Source organism: Triticum urartu, chromosome 7A, assembly GCF_056163025.1.
Source record: "Triticum urartu cultivar PI428250 chromosome 7A, HENAU_Tu73, whole genome shotgun sequence".
Taxonomy (NCBI): Eukaryota; Viridiplantae; Streptophyta; class Magnoliopsida; order Poales; family Poaceae; genus Triticum; species Triticum urartu.
In genome coordinates this window covers 247252760-247270860 of record NC_141879.1, presented here as the reverse complement: position 1 = coordinate 247270860, position 18101 = coordinate 247252760, and the positions used below count along the sequence as shown (strand labels likewise).

General features: G+C 52.1%; 2 protein-coding genes across 2 annotated transcripts; both read left to right on the top strand.

Moving 5' to 3' along the window:
• Positions 1-2271: 2271 nt before the first annotated feature.
• Positions 2272-4277, top strand: REME1 (Pentatricopeptide repeat (PPR) superfamily protein). Its single transcript, XM_048694826.2, has one exon. The coding sequence runs from the start codon at positions 2318-2320 to the stop codon at positions 4238-4240; it is 1923 nt and encodes a 640-aa protein (XP_048550783.2). The 5' UTR covers positions 2272-2317; the 3' UTR covers positions 4241-4277.
• A 192-nt stretch (positions 4278-4469) lies between these two features.
• On the top strand, positions 4470-7455 carry LOC125530425 (uncharacterized). The gene is made up of 3 exons (XM_048694827.2): positions 4470-4904; positions 6802-6976; positions 7106-7455. The coding sequence occupies exons 1-2, from the start codon at positions 4725-4727 to the stop codon at positions 6973-6975; spliced, it is 354 nt and encodes a 117-aa protein (XP_048550784.2). The 5' UTR covers positions 4470-4724; the 3' UTR covers position 6976; positions 7106-7455.
• The last annotated feature ends 10646 nt before the right edge of the window (positions 7456-18101 follow it).

The window sequence follows — 18101 nt, the reverse complement described above, 5'->3', positions numbered from 1 at the left end:
CCTATTACCTGTTTGTTATCAAACCCTTGGGAGTTACTATTGCGTTATGCTTATAGTGCCATGCTATGCTCGTAGACGTGGATTGGGTTTTAAGAGTATCCATGACAGATGTGAGATTGTTAATTAATGGTTTACGTAAGGTGGCAATTTAAACACACATCTGGGTGGATTGAGGCACCTGGTTATTCCAGGATTGCCTGTCTAGGCACCTGGGTAGACCAGGATTGCCTTTTTTTTATGGACCGCCACCCAGACTCAAAGGGATTATGAGATTATTCATACTAGAAACTTTCGTGTGCAGCCACAAGCTATTATGGGCTCTAGCATAGTTGACTAAGTCGTGCGAACTCTTACAGTGGTAGACTAGCAGATGTAGGGGATGTAGGTGGTACGGTCTACCCGACGTAAGGTGCTAGCGCTTCTGAAAGACCATGTCTCGGTCATCCGTCTACTCAAACACCGTGTAGTGCGAGAAATCAAACGGAGGCGATCGAGTCTTGTGGGGAAAAGTGCGCAAACCTCTGCAGAGTGTATAAACTAATCATGATTAGCCGTGTCCCTGGTTATAGACAATTTGAGTATCTAGTACCTGGATTATCTTGTTGATCTCATCATGTTACTTTAAATAAATATTGTTGGGTTTAATGATGTTACTTAATTGGGATTGAGAATGCTGTCAACCATTCTCAATGTTCGACAACCACCATGATAGTTAAATAAAATATATTTCTTTGCAGTAGGGAAAAATTGGCTTTTCGCAAAAACCTTATAACCGTAGAGCTTTTCCACCAGCCAAATATGCATGTAGTGATAGCCATTGTTCATCATTCTCTATGGTGTGAATTTGCCAGTACATTCAATGTACTGACCCTTTGTGGCTGCAACGTCTCATGTTGCAGGATTTCTTACGACGAGTAAGTGATACGTTAGGGTTATGATTTCTACACTCAACTTTGCCGTTGGTGTTGATGGGAATCCACAACCTTGTTACTTCCGCTATTTGGATCGAGGTAATAGTATTTACGTTATTTTATACATGTGATTTACCTCTGTTATAAATCCTCGAATACTGTGTGTGTCAGCATACCGATCCAGGGATGACACTTAAGCACAGAGACTTGATCCATTCGGATCGGGTCGCTACAATTGTCAAAATGAAGGAATAGGAAAAATGTAGGAATAGGATGGCATGCCTCATAGTATCCTACAGGATTTGAAAGAATGTTTGGGGCTTCTTTGATTCAAAGGAATTTTATAGGATTTCTGGAGGATTGAAATCCTTAGGATTTTTTCCTATGTTGGTCCTTTGATTCATAGGATTGGATCCCATAGAAATTTTTCCTATGGAATCTTCTGTTCTACATTTCATAGGAAATTTAACATCCACTCGAACCTCTTTTTACAATTTCTTTGTTTTTCCCACTCGAACCTCTTTTTACAATTTCTTTGTTTTTCCCATGGCATCAAACAATCGTTGCTAATTCTATAGGATTCAAATGGGCATGCCACTCCAACCCTACACTTTTCCTATTTCTATGTTTTCAAAATCCTACGAATTAAAGAGGTCCTTGATAGCGCGGGAAAAACAAAGGAATTCTACAAAGAGGTTTGAGTGGATGGACATTATCCTCCAAAATGTAGTACAGATAGATCCTATGGACAAATTCCTAAGGATGCCAATCCTACGAATGAAACGAGCATCACAGTAAAAATTCCTAAGGATTCAAATCCTCCAAAAATGCAATGCAATTCCTTTGAATCAAAGGAGCCCTTAATACCTTCAAATTCCTTCGAATGAGTGGAGGAATAGATTAAATAATTCATGGGCCCTTTCTGACGTGTGATGATGTAACAAAACCCTTATATCATCTTGATCAACGATTTTTTAACTTTTTTTAGGTGTTAGTTTTGAAATAAAGAGAGATTAGAACATATAACCATCGTCTTCATTTTGTTTGTTTTCGAGAGAAGGAGCCGGCATATCACGTTGAGATTGACGAAGTCATCAAAGGTGTGGCGTAGTCGATAGGAATATTTGCTTCCGTTAAATGCACATTGCCGAAAATTTTGAATTAAATCCGAAAATAGCTAGCACCAAGATCGAAGATATCTCTGTCCAACTAACTATCCAACCACAGATTGGTTTGCTTTATTTCTATTATTAATAGGTCTAATCAAGAAAAAAAATAACTGTAGTTTAGTGACCCTTTTGATAATTTGCCTTTGTTACATTGATTCGGTTCCATTTCCCACAGTCGAGTCGATCTAAGCCTAGCGGAACTCGAGCCGTCTCCCGCCACGAGCCCTTTTGCCACATATGAGATCGCTGTTCAACCGCCTGCCTTGCAAGCGTCTCGCCGCAGCTCGCCGGAGTCGCCGCTGCCTCCACTCCCACTCCCAACCGCACCCTCTCCTCGCAACCTTCTCCCGCCTCAGCGACGATGGCCCCCTCCCGGCCGCGCTCGCGCTGCTCCCCGACCTCACCGCGGCCGGCGTCCGCGCGGACCCCATCTCGCTCTGCCGCCTCATCAAGCTCTGCGTCCGCCACGGCACGGCCAACGACGGCCGCCTCATCCATGACCATGTCTCCCGCACGGCCAACAGCGGAGGAGAAGCGCCCGACACCGGCCTCTTCGTCTCCAACTCTCTGATCTCAATGTACGCCAAGTTGGGCTTGCTCCACGACGCGCTCGAGCTGTTCGGCGAAATGCCTCACAGGAACGTCGTCTCTTGGACGACCGTCGTGGCGGCTCTGGCCAATGCCGGCGGGAGGAAAGAGGAGGCGCTCAGGTTTCTTGTGGACATGAAGAGGGACGACGTGGCTCCCAACAGTTACACATACTCTAGTGTTCTTGGTGCCTGCGGCACACCTGGGGTGCTCGCTGCTGTGCACGCGAGCATTGTTAAGGTCGGGCTGGATTCGGATGTGTTTGTGCGGAGCTCCTTGATTGATGCGTATATGAAGCTTGGAGATTTGGACAGCGGGCGCGGGGTCTTTGACGAGATGGTCACCCGTGATTTGGTTGTGTGGAATTCGATCATCGCGGGGTTCGCACAGAGTGGTGATGGTGTTGGGGCCGTAGAATTGTTCATGAGGATGAAGGAGTCTGGTTTCTCAGCTAACCAGGGTACCTTGACCAGTGTCCTCCGGGCGTGCACAGGGATGGTCATGCTCGACTTGGGAAGGCAGGTACATGCTCATGTGCTCAAGTATGAGAGGGACTTGATTCTGCACAATGCACTTCTGGACATGTACTGCAAATGTGGGAGCTTGCAGGAGGCAGACGCCTTGTTCAGCAGAATGCCTCGTAGGGATGTGATCTCATGGAGCACCATGGTCTCTGGTTTGGCGCAGAATGGGAGAAGTGTCGAGGCGCTGAAGGTTTTCGACTTGATGCAATCTGAAGGACCTACACCAAACCATATAACAATGGTTGGAGTTCTGTTTGCATGCAGTCATGCTGGCTTGGTGGAAGATGGTTGGTATTACTTTAGGTCCATGGAGAAGCTCTTTGGCATTCAGCCTGAGAGGGAGCATTGCAACTGCATGGTTGATCTCCTTGGTCGGTCAGGGAAGCTTGACGAAGCTGTGAAGTTCATCAGTGAGATGAACTTTGAGCCGGACTCGGTCATATGGAGAACTCTTCTTGGGGCATGCAGAATGCACAAAAACGCTAACCTTGCAGCATATGCAGCAAGAGAGATCCTTAAACTTGAGCCGGAAGACCAAGGTGCACGCATATTGTTGTCAAATACATATGCTGATTTGCGACAATGGTTAGATGCCGAGAAGTCATGGAAGGTGATGAGAAACCAAGGGGCCAAAAAAGAGCCCGGGCGCAGCTGGATCGAGCTGGGGAAACAAGTCCATGTGTTCATTGCTGGTGAACTGTCACACCCATGCTCAGCTGGCATAGTTCAGGAACTGAACCGACTAATCAGGCTGGTCACAGACCTCGGTTATGTCCCGCTGACAGAGTTTGTGCTGCAGGATCTTGAGAGCGAGCAGAAGGAAGATCTGCTGAAATATCACAGCGAGAAACTGGCTGTTGCATTTGCAATGATGAATTCAATGAAGGGGAAGCCTGTAAGGATCATGAAGAACCTCAGGATCTGTGGTGACTGCCACTCATTCGTGAAGCTCGTCTCCAAGAGTGAAGGCAAGGTGATCATAATCAGGGACCCGGTCCGGTTCCACCATTTCCAGGATGGAGTTTGCTCATGTGGCGACTATTGGTAGAGAAGGTAACACACACTGGCAAGGCTCCTGTGGCGACTAATGGCTTGATCACAAGTTGTTACAACTTTTTCTTTGCAACTCAGATGCTTAACCACATTTATATTAGTATCTTGTGAAAGAAGAGTAAGACTAGTACTATATACAATTTTTTTGTGAGGGAGCAGTACCGTATACCAGCAGTCAAAAGAACAAAGATAAAGGAGAAAAAAAAAGGTAAGAAAAGAAAAGGAGAAAGAGAAAGAGGGGCAAGTGAGCAAAATAGCGGCCATAAAGAAGCCCACTGGGCCGTATCTCTTTCCCAGCTCATCCGCCTCATCCAAGCACGCAAAGCCGAAACAGAACAGGAAAGAAACGCGCCCAGGAGGGATTCCGGCGTCCTCTTCTCGCAAGCCCTAGAAGCCATGGTCCGTGGAGGCCGCAGGTGACCGGCGCCGGTAGCAAGAGGCGCCAGGAGGAGTGGTGGTGGTTGTTGAGGCGCGGCAAGATGTCGGTGCGGATAAAGGCGGTGGTGGACAGGTTCGTGAAGGAGCTCAAGGAGGCGCTGGACGCGGACATCCAGGACCGCGTCATGAGGGAGCGCGAGATGCAGAGCTACATCGAGGAGCGCGAGCGCGAGGTCGCCGAGCGGGAGGCCGCGTGGAAGGCCGAGCTCTCCCGCCGCGAGGTAACGAGTCCCCAAATCCGATTCATGGCTCGCTTAATTCATGCCCCCCGTTCCGTCCTCCCCTGCCACCCTGATCAGCATTCTGCATCATCTTTTGCGCGATCGAGAATGAGGGAAATATGTATGCCGCAGCGGCAGCTTGGTTTGTGTTTCAGTGTACTATTCATTATTTTTGACTCTTGATACTCCCACGGTATCACAATTCTTGCTCGAAACGTGAGCTTTTCTTGATGGTTTCGTGTCAATGTCTTTCAGTTTCTTGTGATGTTAAACTGCAGAAGTACAATGTAAGAGATTATTGCTTGTTTTATGCCGTAGTATCCACAAGGGCGTCAGGGGAATAAAGTTGGCCTCTTCAGTTACGTAGAGAATATAGTCAATCGTAGAAAGGTGACTTACAGGTGAAGATAAGAATGTAAGATACGTCTGAGAAGCATTGGTCCTCAGGTGGTCATGTGTGACTAGAATAGAGCATATCAGACTAGCATTCTTTGTGCTACAAGTCATGGTTTTCCTTTTCTGCTGCATGTACTCTGTAGTACCTTGTTGCTTCGTATTGTCTAACTTCATTATCAGTTGTCAGATCTTTATGATTGTGCATGTAAATATGGTTACTTAGTCCAGAAATTATATACCTATTCAAGTAATGTGTGGTAGTTGAGTCTTGGTGAGACTCTTCTACGGAAAGATATAAATTGATAGCTAGGAGACAAATGCACTAGATATGGTCCTAGTTTTGGCAATACTCTACAGTGTGAGATGCACAACACAAGAAAATGACACTGCAACGTATGAAGCACCTCCTCTGTGTACTGGGTGTGTGGGATTGGTAGAGGTGACAAGATAGATTAGGTGGAGGGAGGTGACAAAGCGGGGATGAACATGTGTACCCTCCTTGGGCTACACCAATCCCATTTTTGGTACATTATCTCATAGACTCATACACCCTAAGGCCCTGTTTGGTTTAGCTTTTATCGACGGATTCCGCTGCCGCGCAGCAGAATCTGAACCAAAGGGCAAACCCAGCAGAATTCGATTTCAGAAATCCGCTGCCAAAATCTAAACCAAAAGCGAAAGCAGCCCATGACGTGCTTTTCAAAATCTAATTCCGCTGCGGGCAAAATCTGAAAAAGCTGTATCAGCTGGTTTGTCAAATGACCTACATGTTTTTTACATCAGATTTTTCACAGCCATTTTTCCACAGCAGATTTTTCACAGCTGCTTTTAGAAATCCACAGCCGAACCAAACAGGGCCTAACAGTTGGTAGGCTAGCTCTCTTCGTGAATCTGACCAGTTAATCATTTAATTAGAAAGTTAGGTTAGACAACCTCATTACAAAATTGTGCTATGCATTCTGTTCTTGCCGTTATTATTTTGGCTATTATTTTCCATGGTAACTAGTAAGTGCCAACATAAGATGCAGATCTACCTAAGTTGCTTGCTGACTACTAACTTAATGAATTTGATATCATTATCTTGCTTGCTTAGTTGGTGCTTCTCCAATTAAGTATCCGTATAGTTTGTTGAGCACATATTCACAGGTTGTAATCATAATGAACAAACAGTAGCTTTGCGGGTGCACCAGAAGATTGTCTCCTGAGATCATAACCTAAGAGCCAAAACTGAATCATAACCTGAGCTCATGAAAGTTGAAACGTGGTGATGAGGTCTTCAAACTAACAAAACATCAAATCGATATGGTAATTTCCAATTAGAGCAAACCATAGTGTGTAGTAAACTAAATATTTTCTCTATCAAAATCATCGAAAGATGCCAACAGGCTAACGTTTCTTATGTTATCATTGCTTCGTTTCTTTAGGGAATGTCATTATTGCTTCGTAGTTCATCATGCTTTGGGGACATTTAACATGGCATGCTGCAATCCTCCTTTTGCAGGCTGAAATTGCGCGGCAAGAGGCAAGGCTTAAAATGGAAAGGGAGAATCTGGAGAAAGAAAAGAGTGTCCTGATGGGAACTGCTTCGAATCAGGATAACCAAGACGGAGCCCTTGAGATCACAGTCAGCGGTGAGAAGTATAGGTGCCTGCGCTTCTCCAAGGCGAAGAAGTGAGGTATGCGCTAGGGGGCGCCAGTAGTACACCGTTATTTTAAGCCTTGCACCTGATCCAAATTGGAGCAGCACAAGAAATCCCCATGTGTCCCCTACCAAGTAAAGGATTCTCCTTTGATCTGTTTGTTAGGCACCGCTGCCTCCTTCCTGTTCCCAAATAATCAGGTGATTGAACGCCACATGAGATGATGCCTGCCTGCCTGCCTGCCGATCGAGTGCAGTAACATGAATGGCTTCCAATTATCGTCACAGCACAGGAGCCATGTTAGGTCCAGCTTCTGATTGCCAGCGTCGGTTCACTTCGAAAAAACAATTAAGGAAATTGCTTTTCTTTTCTCTTCCCTTCAGAACTCGGGGCTGGAGCTACCTGTTCTGCCCCCGGTCAATAAGTTTTTGGTTCCAATTTTCTGTCCAAGATTCAGTTGTGCTCCTACAATTTAATTATTTTCACGTGGCCCTGATTAGCATCTGGACACTCAATCATTGTGCGGGATTCATGGATAATCTGCACGGGGTCACCGTGTTAGTGATAATAATTTCTTGTTAACTGGTCAACCTAATGAGAAGTCAAGACTCTTAGTGATAACTTACCTGAGGCTCAGAGTGGGAGCTAAGGCCAACTCCACCGCGCGACTTCAAACGGACGTCTGTTTTGTCCGGATTCTGTCTGTTTGGGTAGGGCGATGGGGTCGTGTCCGGACCTGTCCTGGGATGCGGTGGCCGTGCGCCTAGCGCGCGGACGCATCCCGACCGCATCCTGTCCACGTACATTTTTCTTTGCAAGTCCTTAACTTTTTTCATCATTCAGTTTCGGTACATGAAAAATACATCATCACATTTTGACTAGTAAAGCAAGAAAAAAAAAAACAAGAACAACAAGAATATATTTTAGAAGATACCCAACTTTCATAACTGCTCCCTTGAGTTGGGTTAGGGCCTTCTCGATGCACTCATTGTTGATCTGTGGAGGAGGCTCGATCTGGCATTCTCCTTTCTTCTTCAAGCCAGAAGTCAATGTTGCTTCCTCACACCTAGTCTCATGTCTAGCCTCTAATCTAGCAACAAGTGCACTTGTCTCATCTACAACCTCTATGCTAGCTAAAAGTGCACGAACATGTACTAAATTTCGCTCTATCAATATATCGATGTACTCTTTTTCCCAATACCATAACTTGCATCCATGCTACACAATAAAATTTGTAGTTAGTACAACTAGTCAAAACTAGAGCACAAACCCAAGCTAAAAAGAGCACATACCCCATCATGTAAGCACTTGATGAACACCCATCCGGGATGTACCGGCGTTGTAGACACGCGGCGCACGACCATCCTTGGGCAGTGGTCGCACTTAATGAGTGGCAACGGTGCGCCGATGAGCTTTTGGGCAAGCACCGAGCCCGGCCGACCGCCATTCGTGTATCTGCCGACGGACCACCGACGGTGCAGATCCGAGCGGCTAGAGGAGGAGCCACTGCCTGCATGTGGCATTGCGGCCCCGCCAGGGCCTTCCGGCGAGGTGCCCGACTAGTCCATGGCGCGGCCCGGCCTCCCACAACCGGGCGAGCTCAAGACCGATCGGATCCGCTCCAAATCCAGCCGGCGGGTGCGCAAACCAGGTGGCCGTAGTTGGGTAGCTCGGCGGCGCCGAGGAGAAGGGGCTGGACGAGCGCGCGTCCGAACTGCACGGCTACAATGGCAGCGGCGACGACGGCGGCAGCGAGAGGAAAAGTGGGGAAGAGTGGAGGGGGGTGCGGCCGGAGGGAGGGAGGGGGCGGATAGAAAAAGGCCCGCCCTGTGCCACCGACGGGCGGGCCAGGGGAAGACACGCGCAGACGGCCCGCGCGTCCGTGTGGTGTCCGTTTCATCCCAAAAGCGGCGCAAATTTAGGCCGTGGATGGGTCGAAAACGGACACAAAACAAACAAAAGTCTGATTGCTCCCGCCCGCTGAGCCGCCTCGTTTGTTCGTTTTATCCTAAACGGACGGGGACGGACAAGATAGGGTCGCGCGATGGAGTTGGTCTAAGTTTACCCAGTGACCGCCAGATGCATTAGGGTAGATAGGTAGAAAGAAGGTAGCTGCTCCTGATAACGACTGTTACCTGAAAAGGCAGAGCCTGTCCTACAGAAGAGAACTTTATGCAAGTGCCTGATGTGCCCCCCTCAACCGGTCTGCCCTCCCAATCCGTTCATCTCCCCTTTAAAAACTCCCAAGACTGTCGTTGCATCCAGGGCTAATATTGTGAATCCAGTGTGCAGTAGTAATAAATAGACAGTCCTGAGAATGCATTTTTGGTTGTTATTCTTCATATGAATATGCTAGTACTTCCTTCATTCTTAAATATTTGTCTTACGAGATTGTAACGAGTGACTACATACGAAGCAAAATGAGTGAATCTATACTCTAAAATATGTCTATATACGTACATATGTGATAGTCTATTTAAAATCTCTACAAAGACAAATATTTAGGAACGGAGTGAGTAGATCTTATTAAATTTTTCTTTTTTGCATTATATGTAGTACTATGTTTTTTATTTGGCTAACCTTATTTATATATATTCCGGCGGCACAATTTTTAGGCTGTCATTTATTTTAGTAAGTATATGCAATATATTGAGTGAGATGGATCAAGTGACTGCTGTTCCTTCATAGATCTAGTAGGAGGCTGCTGAACTGACTGAAACGGATTGAGTGACTGTTACTTGTGCGCAGATCCATGACCATGAGTGCCCGCCTGCACAGCACATACACTGTGATCTGCATATGTCCAGCCTAGGCTGTACTGTACTCTGAACCAACAGCCTCTTTCTTTCCGGATCTTATCTCATTTCCATCTCATCCTATCTGTGTTTGGAAGCAGCCATGTGCATGCACACCGGTGGTAGATATAGAGAAAAGAAAAGGAAAAAGGAAACAGTGACCAGCTACTAGGCTAGGATTGTCAGCAGGAGAAGGCTCTGCACTGTTCGTCTGGCATCTTATCGTCTCATGATCTGCGTGCACTTAGTCGGTCCCACGTGTCAGCGCGAGACAGGAGCCCTAGGATGGCGTGCGCGGCTGGCGTTATTCTTGGCCGCGCCATGCCAGGCCGGCACGAGCACCTACGCACGCATGCAACCGCTTATCCGAAACAAGCGCACACGAAAAATAAATCGAGAAATGGTAATGGCGCGAGAGCATGTTAGAGGCTTCCATGCACACGTGGCCCCTGCTGGCTTGGACTGGATCCGTCAGTTGTTTTGTGTGGATGTTTCAGAGTTCAAGTGAAACGGATATCATGTGACTGTTTGACCAAGCTTCCTTTGGCTCCTGTGCGCTTGGTTTCAGGCTACGCTTACGGTGGATCGCAGCTACAGCCCAGTCTAAAACACAAGAACTCAAAAGTGTAAGAGCATGTACGGCCCAGCGCCCTAGACCTGTCTCAAACGCTCGGTCGAACAACCCGGTCAATAACCGGTTAAAAAACCCGACCAAAACAAGCGCCTCAAATGGGCCTCAAGCGCCTGGATTGAACGCCTGCAATGGAAAACGCCTCAAACTGGCATCCCTCATATCCAGCCCACATATGGGATGGATATGAGGAGACACGAGCGCGTTCGCCACGTCGGACTGACGGTCTGGTCCCACATAGAATTACCTAGAAACCCAACAGACTGATGGGCGTATCCTTTGATGGGGTGTGAATGCTGTGTGGCGCCGTTTTGGCTCGTCATTCGAGGCCGAAGTCCGGCTATTTAAGCCGGCCGACGTCCCCAATCCTAGCCACAACCTCTTCGTCTTCATGCCGTCAGCCCGAGCACATTACTCTTCGTCTCCACCTTCCTTTTCCCTCGCCATCCAACATGGCCCGAAGAAGAAGACCACCTATGCTATGCTAACGCCAAAGCGCTTCCAGGTAAGGAGGAGATCCGAGCGAGGCATGTGGCCCGAATCGCAGACGCCCTGCCTACGAACTCGCTGGAGCTGGAGAAGAGGAAGGAGAAGGGCAAAAGCAGCCAAAGCCCATGGAGGGGCGGATCCCGAGGAGCCGGGGTCGGTTGGGAGCTTCACCATAGAGGAGGCCATGGCGGAGTTCGCCATCGCCCAAGCGGCGGAGATGGTGGAGCAGACATCCATCTTGGAGTCCATCCAGCATGAGGCGTACGTTGAGTCCAACCGGCGCTACCTCCAGCACGAACAGGCGGAGACCGACGCGCTCTTCGACAAGGTGGAAGCGGAGATGGAGGCGGAGGCAGAGGAGGAGCCGGAGTTGTGTCTGCCCCCCATGTACTCTGAGCCCAGAACGGAGATAGTGGACATCTCCAACGACAACGAGTAGCGGGGTCGAGGATTAGTTGATCTACGTAATATGTAGATCTTTTCTTTGCATGGTTTTAAGATTTCATATATGAGGTATTCAGATGCAGAGATGGTTATTTGAGGACTGCACGGTAAGTGCCCGCAAGCGCGCCCAGGCGCTTCCATGCACACGTGGCCCCTGCTGGCTTGGACTGGATCCGTCAGTTGTTCGGTGTGGATGTTTCAGAGTTCAAGTGGAACAGATATCATGTGACTATTTGACCATGCTTCCTTTGGCTCCTGTGTGCTTGGTTTCAGGCTACGGTTACGGTGGATTGCAGCTACAACCCAATCTAAAACACAAGAACTCAAAAGTGTAAGAGCATGTACAACCCGGCGCCCTAGACCCGCCTCAAACGCTCGGTCGAACAACCCGGTCAAAAAACCCGACCAAAACGGGCGCCTCAAATGGGCCTCAAGCGCTCGGACTGGCCGGCATTCCTCATATCTAGCCCACATATAGGGTGGATATGAGGAGACCCGAGCGCGTTCGTCACGTCATACTGACGGACTGGTCCCACATAGAATCGTCCCGAAACCCAACAGTCTGACGGGCGTATCCTCCGATGAGGGTGTGAATGCCGTGTGGCGCCGTTCCGGCTCGCCGTTCGAGACCAGAGTCCGACTATTTAAGCCGGTCGGCGTCCCTAATCCTAGCCACAACCTCTTCCTCTTCATGCCGTCATCCCGAGCACATTACTCTTCGTCTCCACGTTCCTCTTCCCTCGCCATCCGACATGGCCCGGAGAAGAAGACCGCCTATGCTATGCATTTCTACTTTCCCTGGGGTTGATGGCATGGAAGCACTGCTCTCTCCTTCAATTTCCTTTGTTCGAACTCCTTTAGCGGCAATTTGACTCTCAGGCACAAGGGCCTTTTCTTTCGGTGCACTCTCAACGGAGGGAGGCACGACAACATCCTCGGACACTTGGGTCACAACATCTCCTCCTTCGGTATGCTGTAGCATAACTGAAGGTACATCTTGCTGGACCACTACAGGTGGTACAATTTGCTGAGGCAAAACTGGTGGTACATCTGCTTGAGCTTCTTCTTCGTGAGCCATGGGCTCTTCATCTTTCTTTTCTTCCTGTTCTGGCTGGGAAGCCAAAGAACCAGGAGCGAGATCAACCTCCATCTGGGTAGGGGCACCAGATGAGGAGACTTGGGTGGTATTTCCTCGGGAAGCAATTTGCTCCCACTCAACTTGATCACCCTCCTTGATGGATCCAGAGGGCTCAGCATGACTTTCCTTGAAAGGCGATGAAACTGCCTTCTCCATCTCAATCTCTTTGTCAACTTTTTCTTCAGGGGCTTGTTGCTCGGTGTCGGATTACGGGTTCCGGGAAACCCTTGAGGTTCGAACACTGGGGTGCGCACGAAGATCTCTCTCCCCCTAGCTCACGCCCTCGCAACGATCGCAAAGCCTAGCTCACCGAACCCAAGGAACAAAGGACACAAGAGTTTATACTGGTTCGGGCCACCGTTGTGGTGTAATACCCTACTCTAGTGTGGTATGGTGGATTGCCTTGTAGGCTGGGGATGAACAAGTACAAGGGAAGAACAACCTCCTGAGGGGAGGTGTTCTTGAGCTCGATGAGCTTGTGTGGTTGGGGATGATCTGAATGATCTATCTCTCGATGAGCCTCTCCGTCTCTCGATGGGCCAATCCCCGGCTACGGTGGTGGCTAGCCCTATTTATAGAGGCCCGGGTCCTCTCCCCAAATATTAGGCGGGAAGGGATCCCACAACGGCCAATTTGAAGGGGGACAACGAGTACAAGTTATCCTGACAAAAAGTGCTCTTCGCCTGCCAAAGGCTCTGGTGCTGACGTTGTCGTGGACTCCGTGGTGACCTTCATCTTGCCGTCCTGCTGGTCTTGGTCTCGTTGCACCGATATGGAAACCTTTGCCTGACGCCTCGGGACTCCTCGCCTGCGCCTGCCTCTTTAGCACCAAAGACGAAACTGACACTCTGCGCCCGCTGGCGCCCGCCTGGCCTTGGTCGTCACGGCTCACGCCACAGAAACCTCACGAGGTGCCCCTCGCCTTGATCTCTCCGCTCCTCGCGAGCCAGTCTAGTGAGGCTGCCCCTGAGGAGGTCTTGTGTCGTCCTCCTCGCGAGGCTTAGCCCCTCATGAGGGTCTTGAGTGTTGGTCGATGAAGATGGGCCATACCAGGCCACTGGTGGAGCCACGCCCTGGGCCGCAGGCAGGCAAGTCTGGGTACCCCCGTTCTTAGGACGTCGACAGTAGCCCCGGGCCCAAGGGGCGCTCGCGCTTGGCTTCGCGGCGAAGCCAAGGGTCAAATGCGGAGCACCGCGGGCCCTAATAGCCTGCGGCCTTGATTGACGTGTGGCGACTGACGTGACGTGGGCGCCTCCACTTCCCCATGCAGCCTTGATTTACGCCTGGCTAGGCAACTACCATCATCTTCATAGCTCCTCCTCCCTTATAGGTAGCACTCTCCGCCGCTCCCTCATCTCTCAGAAGGCTGCAGATCTCTTTCCCCGGCCCAATCTGACACCAACTCCCCCCGCCGCCATGGCACTAAGCCATAAGAAGAAGGGAAAGAAGGATTCCCTTACCTCGGCCCCTGCGACGCCGGTCCTCGAGCCCGCCATCGAGCGGTCGGTGGTGCTCAACCAAGAGGCGATGGGCAAGGTGCGTCCGACGCTCGCCGCTGATTTCAATGAGTCGGGGGCGACGATGGCCTGGCCTGCTTCCCGCGCCGAAGTGGACAAGACGGCCACCGAGGTTCCCATCCATCTTCACGCCCTCTGGGCAGGCTTGATTCCCCCTTCTCCAATTTCTTCAATGCGGTGCTCTTGCATTACCAGATTAACGCGCTGTATCTCGATCCCCAATCCATCATCCTTCTTGCTGTCTTCGCCTTTGTCTGCGAAGCCATGGTAGGCATTGCCCCTTCTGTGGCTCTGCTTCACCACTTCTTCTCGCTGCACTTGACAAACCCTCTCCAGCGCTCTGGGTGTGTATCCTTCCAAGCTGTCGCGGCGACGGCCGGCTCGGGGATTGACTTCGAGCTCTCGCCAGTCGTCGGGGGCTTCGGGAAGAGGTGGGTGTTCGTGGACGTTGGCGTGCGCAGCCCCCTGCTGCTGCTCCCCCGGGTCCCAGTTGCTCCGAGCTCCGGTTAGGGGCATGCGAAGCTCATCGATCGGCGGCTCGCCCATGTCTGGCTCCGGTTCACCGGGTTGAAGGACCTCGGCGTGACGACACCCATGGTGGTGAAAGAGTTCATCTGGTGTCCCATCGCTCCGCTCCAGCACCACTCTCGGTAAATGTGGACCTTCTCTGGCTATGGGGACTGCATGAGGCTGCAGGCTCCGGCTCTTCCTCCTGAGGCACGGCGCACGGTGCTCGAGCTCCTGACGGGCGACCCGATGCCAGCCAACCTGCCGGAGGAGGGCTGTCTTTTGTAGTGTTGCTCAAACAAGGTGGAGTTCGTGAAGTAGATGCCCCTCTTCGATGAATGGGGACCACGCCTGGTTGGCCTTGAAGGGCCTCACGAGAGCCCTATCTTCGTGGCCCCCCTTCCTGCGGCGAGCGCGACGCCCGCCCCGAGAGCGGATGCATGGGGGCGGTTGCTATCGGGTGATGGTGACGCTACTGTTGAGGAATCGGCGCCGCTCGTGGCTCCTGAGGTGCCGTCCCCCGGGGCCTTGGAGAGCCGTCCTGAGGAGGCGGCCTAGGGGACGATGCAGTCCGATGCTCCTGAGGTCGGAGCCCCCGAGGCCTCGGTGAACGTCCATGAGGTGAGCACTGAAGTCTCAGCGCGGTCTAGTACCCCTGAGGTCGCCTCCTCAGGGGTCGCACCATCCGTGTCTGGCCTTGGTGACCGCGCCCTGGGCTTTGGCCGGCTCTGACCGAACTTCGCGGCGCTCCGCAAGAGGAGGGGGTCTCCAAGCTGCAGCGGTGACACCTTCCGGCCATTGAAGCAGAGGAAATATATTGCTATTGACGAGTGAGTACCTTGTCTTTGTAATTTCTAGAGTGCCGCTTCTCCTACTAATCACAGTTCCTCAGGGCCTCTTCTGCTAAGGCGATGAAGCCTCCCGAGAAGCGACCTCCTCTTGCCTCGAGTCCTTTGCTGACCTTGAGCGCCCCAAGCCAGCCCGTGGCACTTAATGCGAGGTTGGCCGGAGAGGCAAGCACTCCGGCTTGGCGTCTCGACCCCGTGTTCCTGCTGTCCGCTCTTCGTGGGCTTGCTTGTGGTGCGGAATGTGTGCTGAGGGCTCCTCCTCTGGTTGTTGATCGCAGTTGGGTGGCCTCGGCTCTGGCCTCCCCTTCGGATAACGAGCCTCCGCCCCTCCGGGCTCCCGTCGGGGCCCGAAGGGCGACTGGAAAGGCGCCAGCCTCCAGCCCCCTACTGGGAGGAGGCAAGCCGCCTCGAACCCCTTCAACGACTCCTAGCGTGAAGGACGGACCCGGTTGTGCATTCGAGCTTGCACGCAGGCGGGGTGCCGTCCGTCACGAGCTCTTCCAGTAAGCTATGAGTGCGTTGAGCCGGCTTGGGGAGGAGCTTGTGGATGTGGACGCTCACCTCGAAACTGAGGGTCTTCGACTGGTGGATGAATGGCATCAATTGAAGGTGGCCATCAACCTCAGGCGCCTCCAGCGTGAGCGTGCCAACGCGGATGCCGAGGCATCCCTTGCAACCTCGCGTGAGGCCAGCGCCCGAGCCTTGGAGGACGCCAGGGAGGCAGACCACCGCCGCGAGGTTGCCGAGAAGTGCAGGCAGGAGCTTCAGGCCGTGAATGCCCTCCTGGAGCAGCAGACGGAGGCGCGCAGTGCTGCCTTGGCGTCGATGAAGGGGGCGCCGTCCGACAAGGAGGAGGTCTTGAAGCGCGAGGAAGCGCTAATGCTGGAGTCCATAGAGCGCATCCTCGAGCATGAACGGTTGGAGACGAGGAAGCGTCAGGATGCTCAGGCAGAAGATGCCGTCAGCGCGCGCGAGGCCAGGATCCAAGAGGTACGACCTGAAGCTAAAGCTCGTGGAAGCCGAAGCTGAGGGCAGGACCACCGCCCTCACATCGAGGTTGACTGAGGCGGAGCAGCGCGAGAAGGCCGCTGAATCTGCTTTGATCTCCGTGCAGGTTGAGTTAGCCTCCGCCCGTGCTGAACTGCTTCCGCTTCAGCAGCGAGTTACCGCCGCCGAGTCCCTCGCACAGCAGAGCAGGGAGGAGGCGATCCGCCGACAGACGCTGCAGCGCGAACATGCCCCCATGCTCCATGACCTTAGGGTGAGGGCCAACAGGGCGCTGGGCATCATCTGCAATGAATACGCCCCTCATCCTCATGCAGAAGACTATGCCGGCCACCTTCGCTTCTTCACCGACGTCGTGACGCGCCTAGAGGACACGACTGAGAGGGCTCGTGAGCTCGTTGACGAAAAGAGCCGCGGCCTCCTCGGGCACGCGTTTTCCCGCGTCTTCAGCCATCTTCAGAATGCCGACCCCAACTTCGACTTCGACGCCGCCATCGCCCCGGTGCCAGGGGCTATTTGAGGCGACCTGGCGCGCTGGTGAATGATAACGTGGATGCTCTGGTCAGAGCTTTCGCTTCTGATGATGATGTTGTGGTGGTCACGGTGGATGAAGGCGACGTGGTCGATGATGGTGAAGATGACGCTGGCGACAACGCCGGTAGCGTGTCCGGGAGCGATTCAGAAGATGTTGCGAGCGACATGTCCGATTGAGCCCACGCTCCTTGTTCTGAACCTGTGCACAAAAATCTTGGGCATGGCCCTCGACGATGTGAGTGCATTTGGGGGAGGGGGAGCCCCTCATGTAATCAGACTATTGTTTTATTCCCTGAGCCAGACTTAAGGCGTGCTTTAGCGAGTTCTCAAGTTCCTCCGTGAGCTCGCCACAGTAACTTACCTCGGTCTGGGCGGGCCCCAGACTGGCCTTATAGTTGTCGATGTGTAGTCCTCCTGAGGGGAGTCCTCCGTGGACGTGCGAGGTTTCAGGCTTCTGCGGAGCCCGCTGGTCCGCCTGAGAGGGCCTTGCGAGAGACGGGCGTTAGACCATGGTGAAATGCGTGTGCATACCACGCCCAGCCCCCGCTCGTGAGGCGCTCGTGAGGAAGGGGCAGCATGCGCTGGTCTCGAAACAAGGCACGGAGCCGGAAAACTCAAGAAATCAACATGAACGAGAAAAGATGCCCCCATGCTTTGCCAATGAAAATACGACTGCAAGTTCAAATCCAAAAGGCAGCAAACCGAGCTACAGAGAAAGGGTTGAAAGCAAAAGGCCGCGTCCGGCACCTAGCTAGTCTTCTTGTCTTCTCACCAGCGCGGAGCCTAGTGCCTTTGCTGGCCGTGAGCTTAGTCATTGGGTGACAGTGTCGACGGCCACCGCTGAGCATGGTGCTTCCACTAGGACGTGGGCGGGAGCCCCCGAGGCCCGAGGGCGGCTCTCCGGAGACTCCGAGGCGTGTATAGCCCCACTCATTATTACGTGAGAGTGTCACGGGTGGAGACGTTCACAGGCGCAAGCCTTGCTTCATATCGTCAGACGAGGGCCCCGCCTTGCGCCACCCTCGACCACGGTTGGGGCGTCCGGAAACCAGGACGAGGCCAAGGGGCAGAGGGGACGCTAGTGGCGCCCTCGGCGACCACGGGCCCTCTGCCGAGGGGAGGGCTCGCCGGTGCCTCCCCGGCAGAGGACCTACCTCTGGGTGACGCCCTGCCCCGCGCGACATGGGGGAGGGCCTTGCTCCGGGCCCCTTCCGCGTAACCCCTAGTGCGCCGCCCCTGGCTGGAGTGGGGCT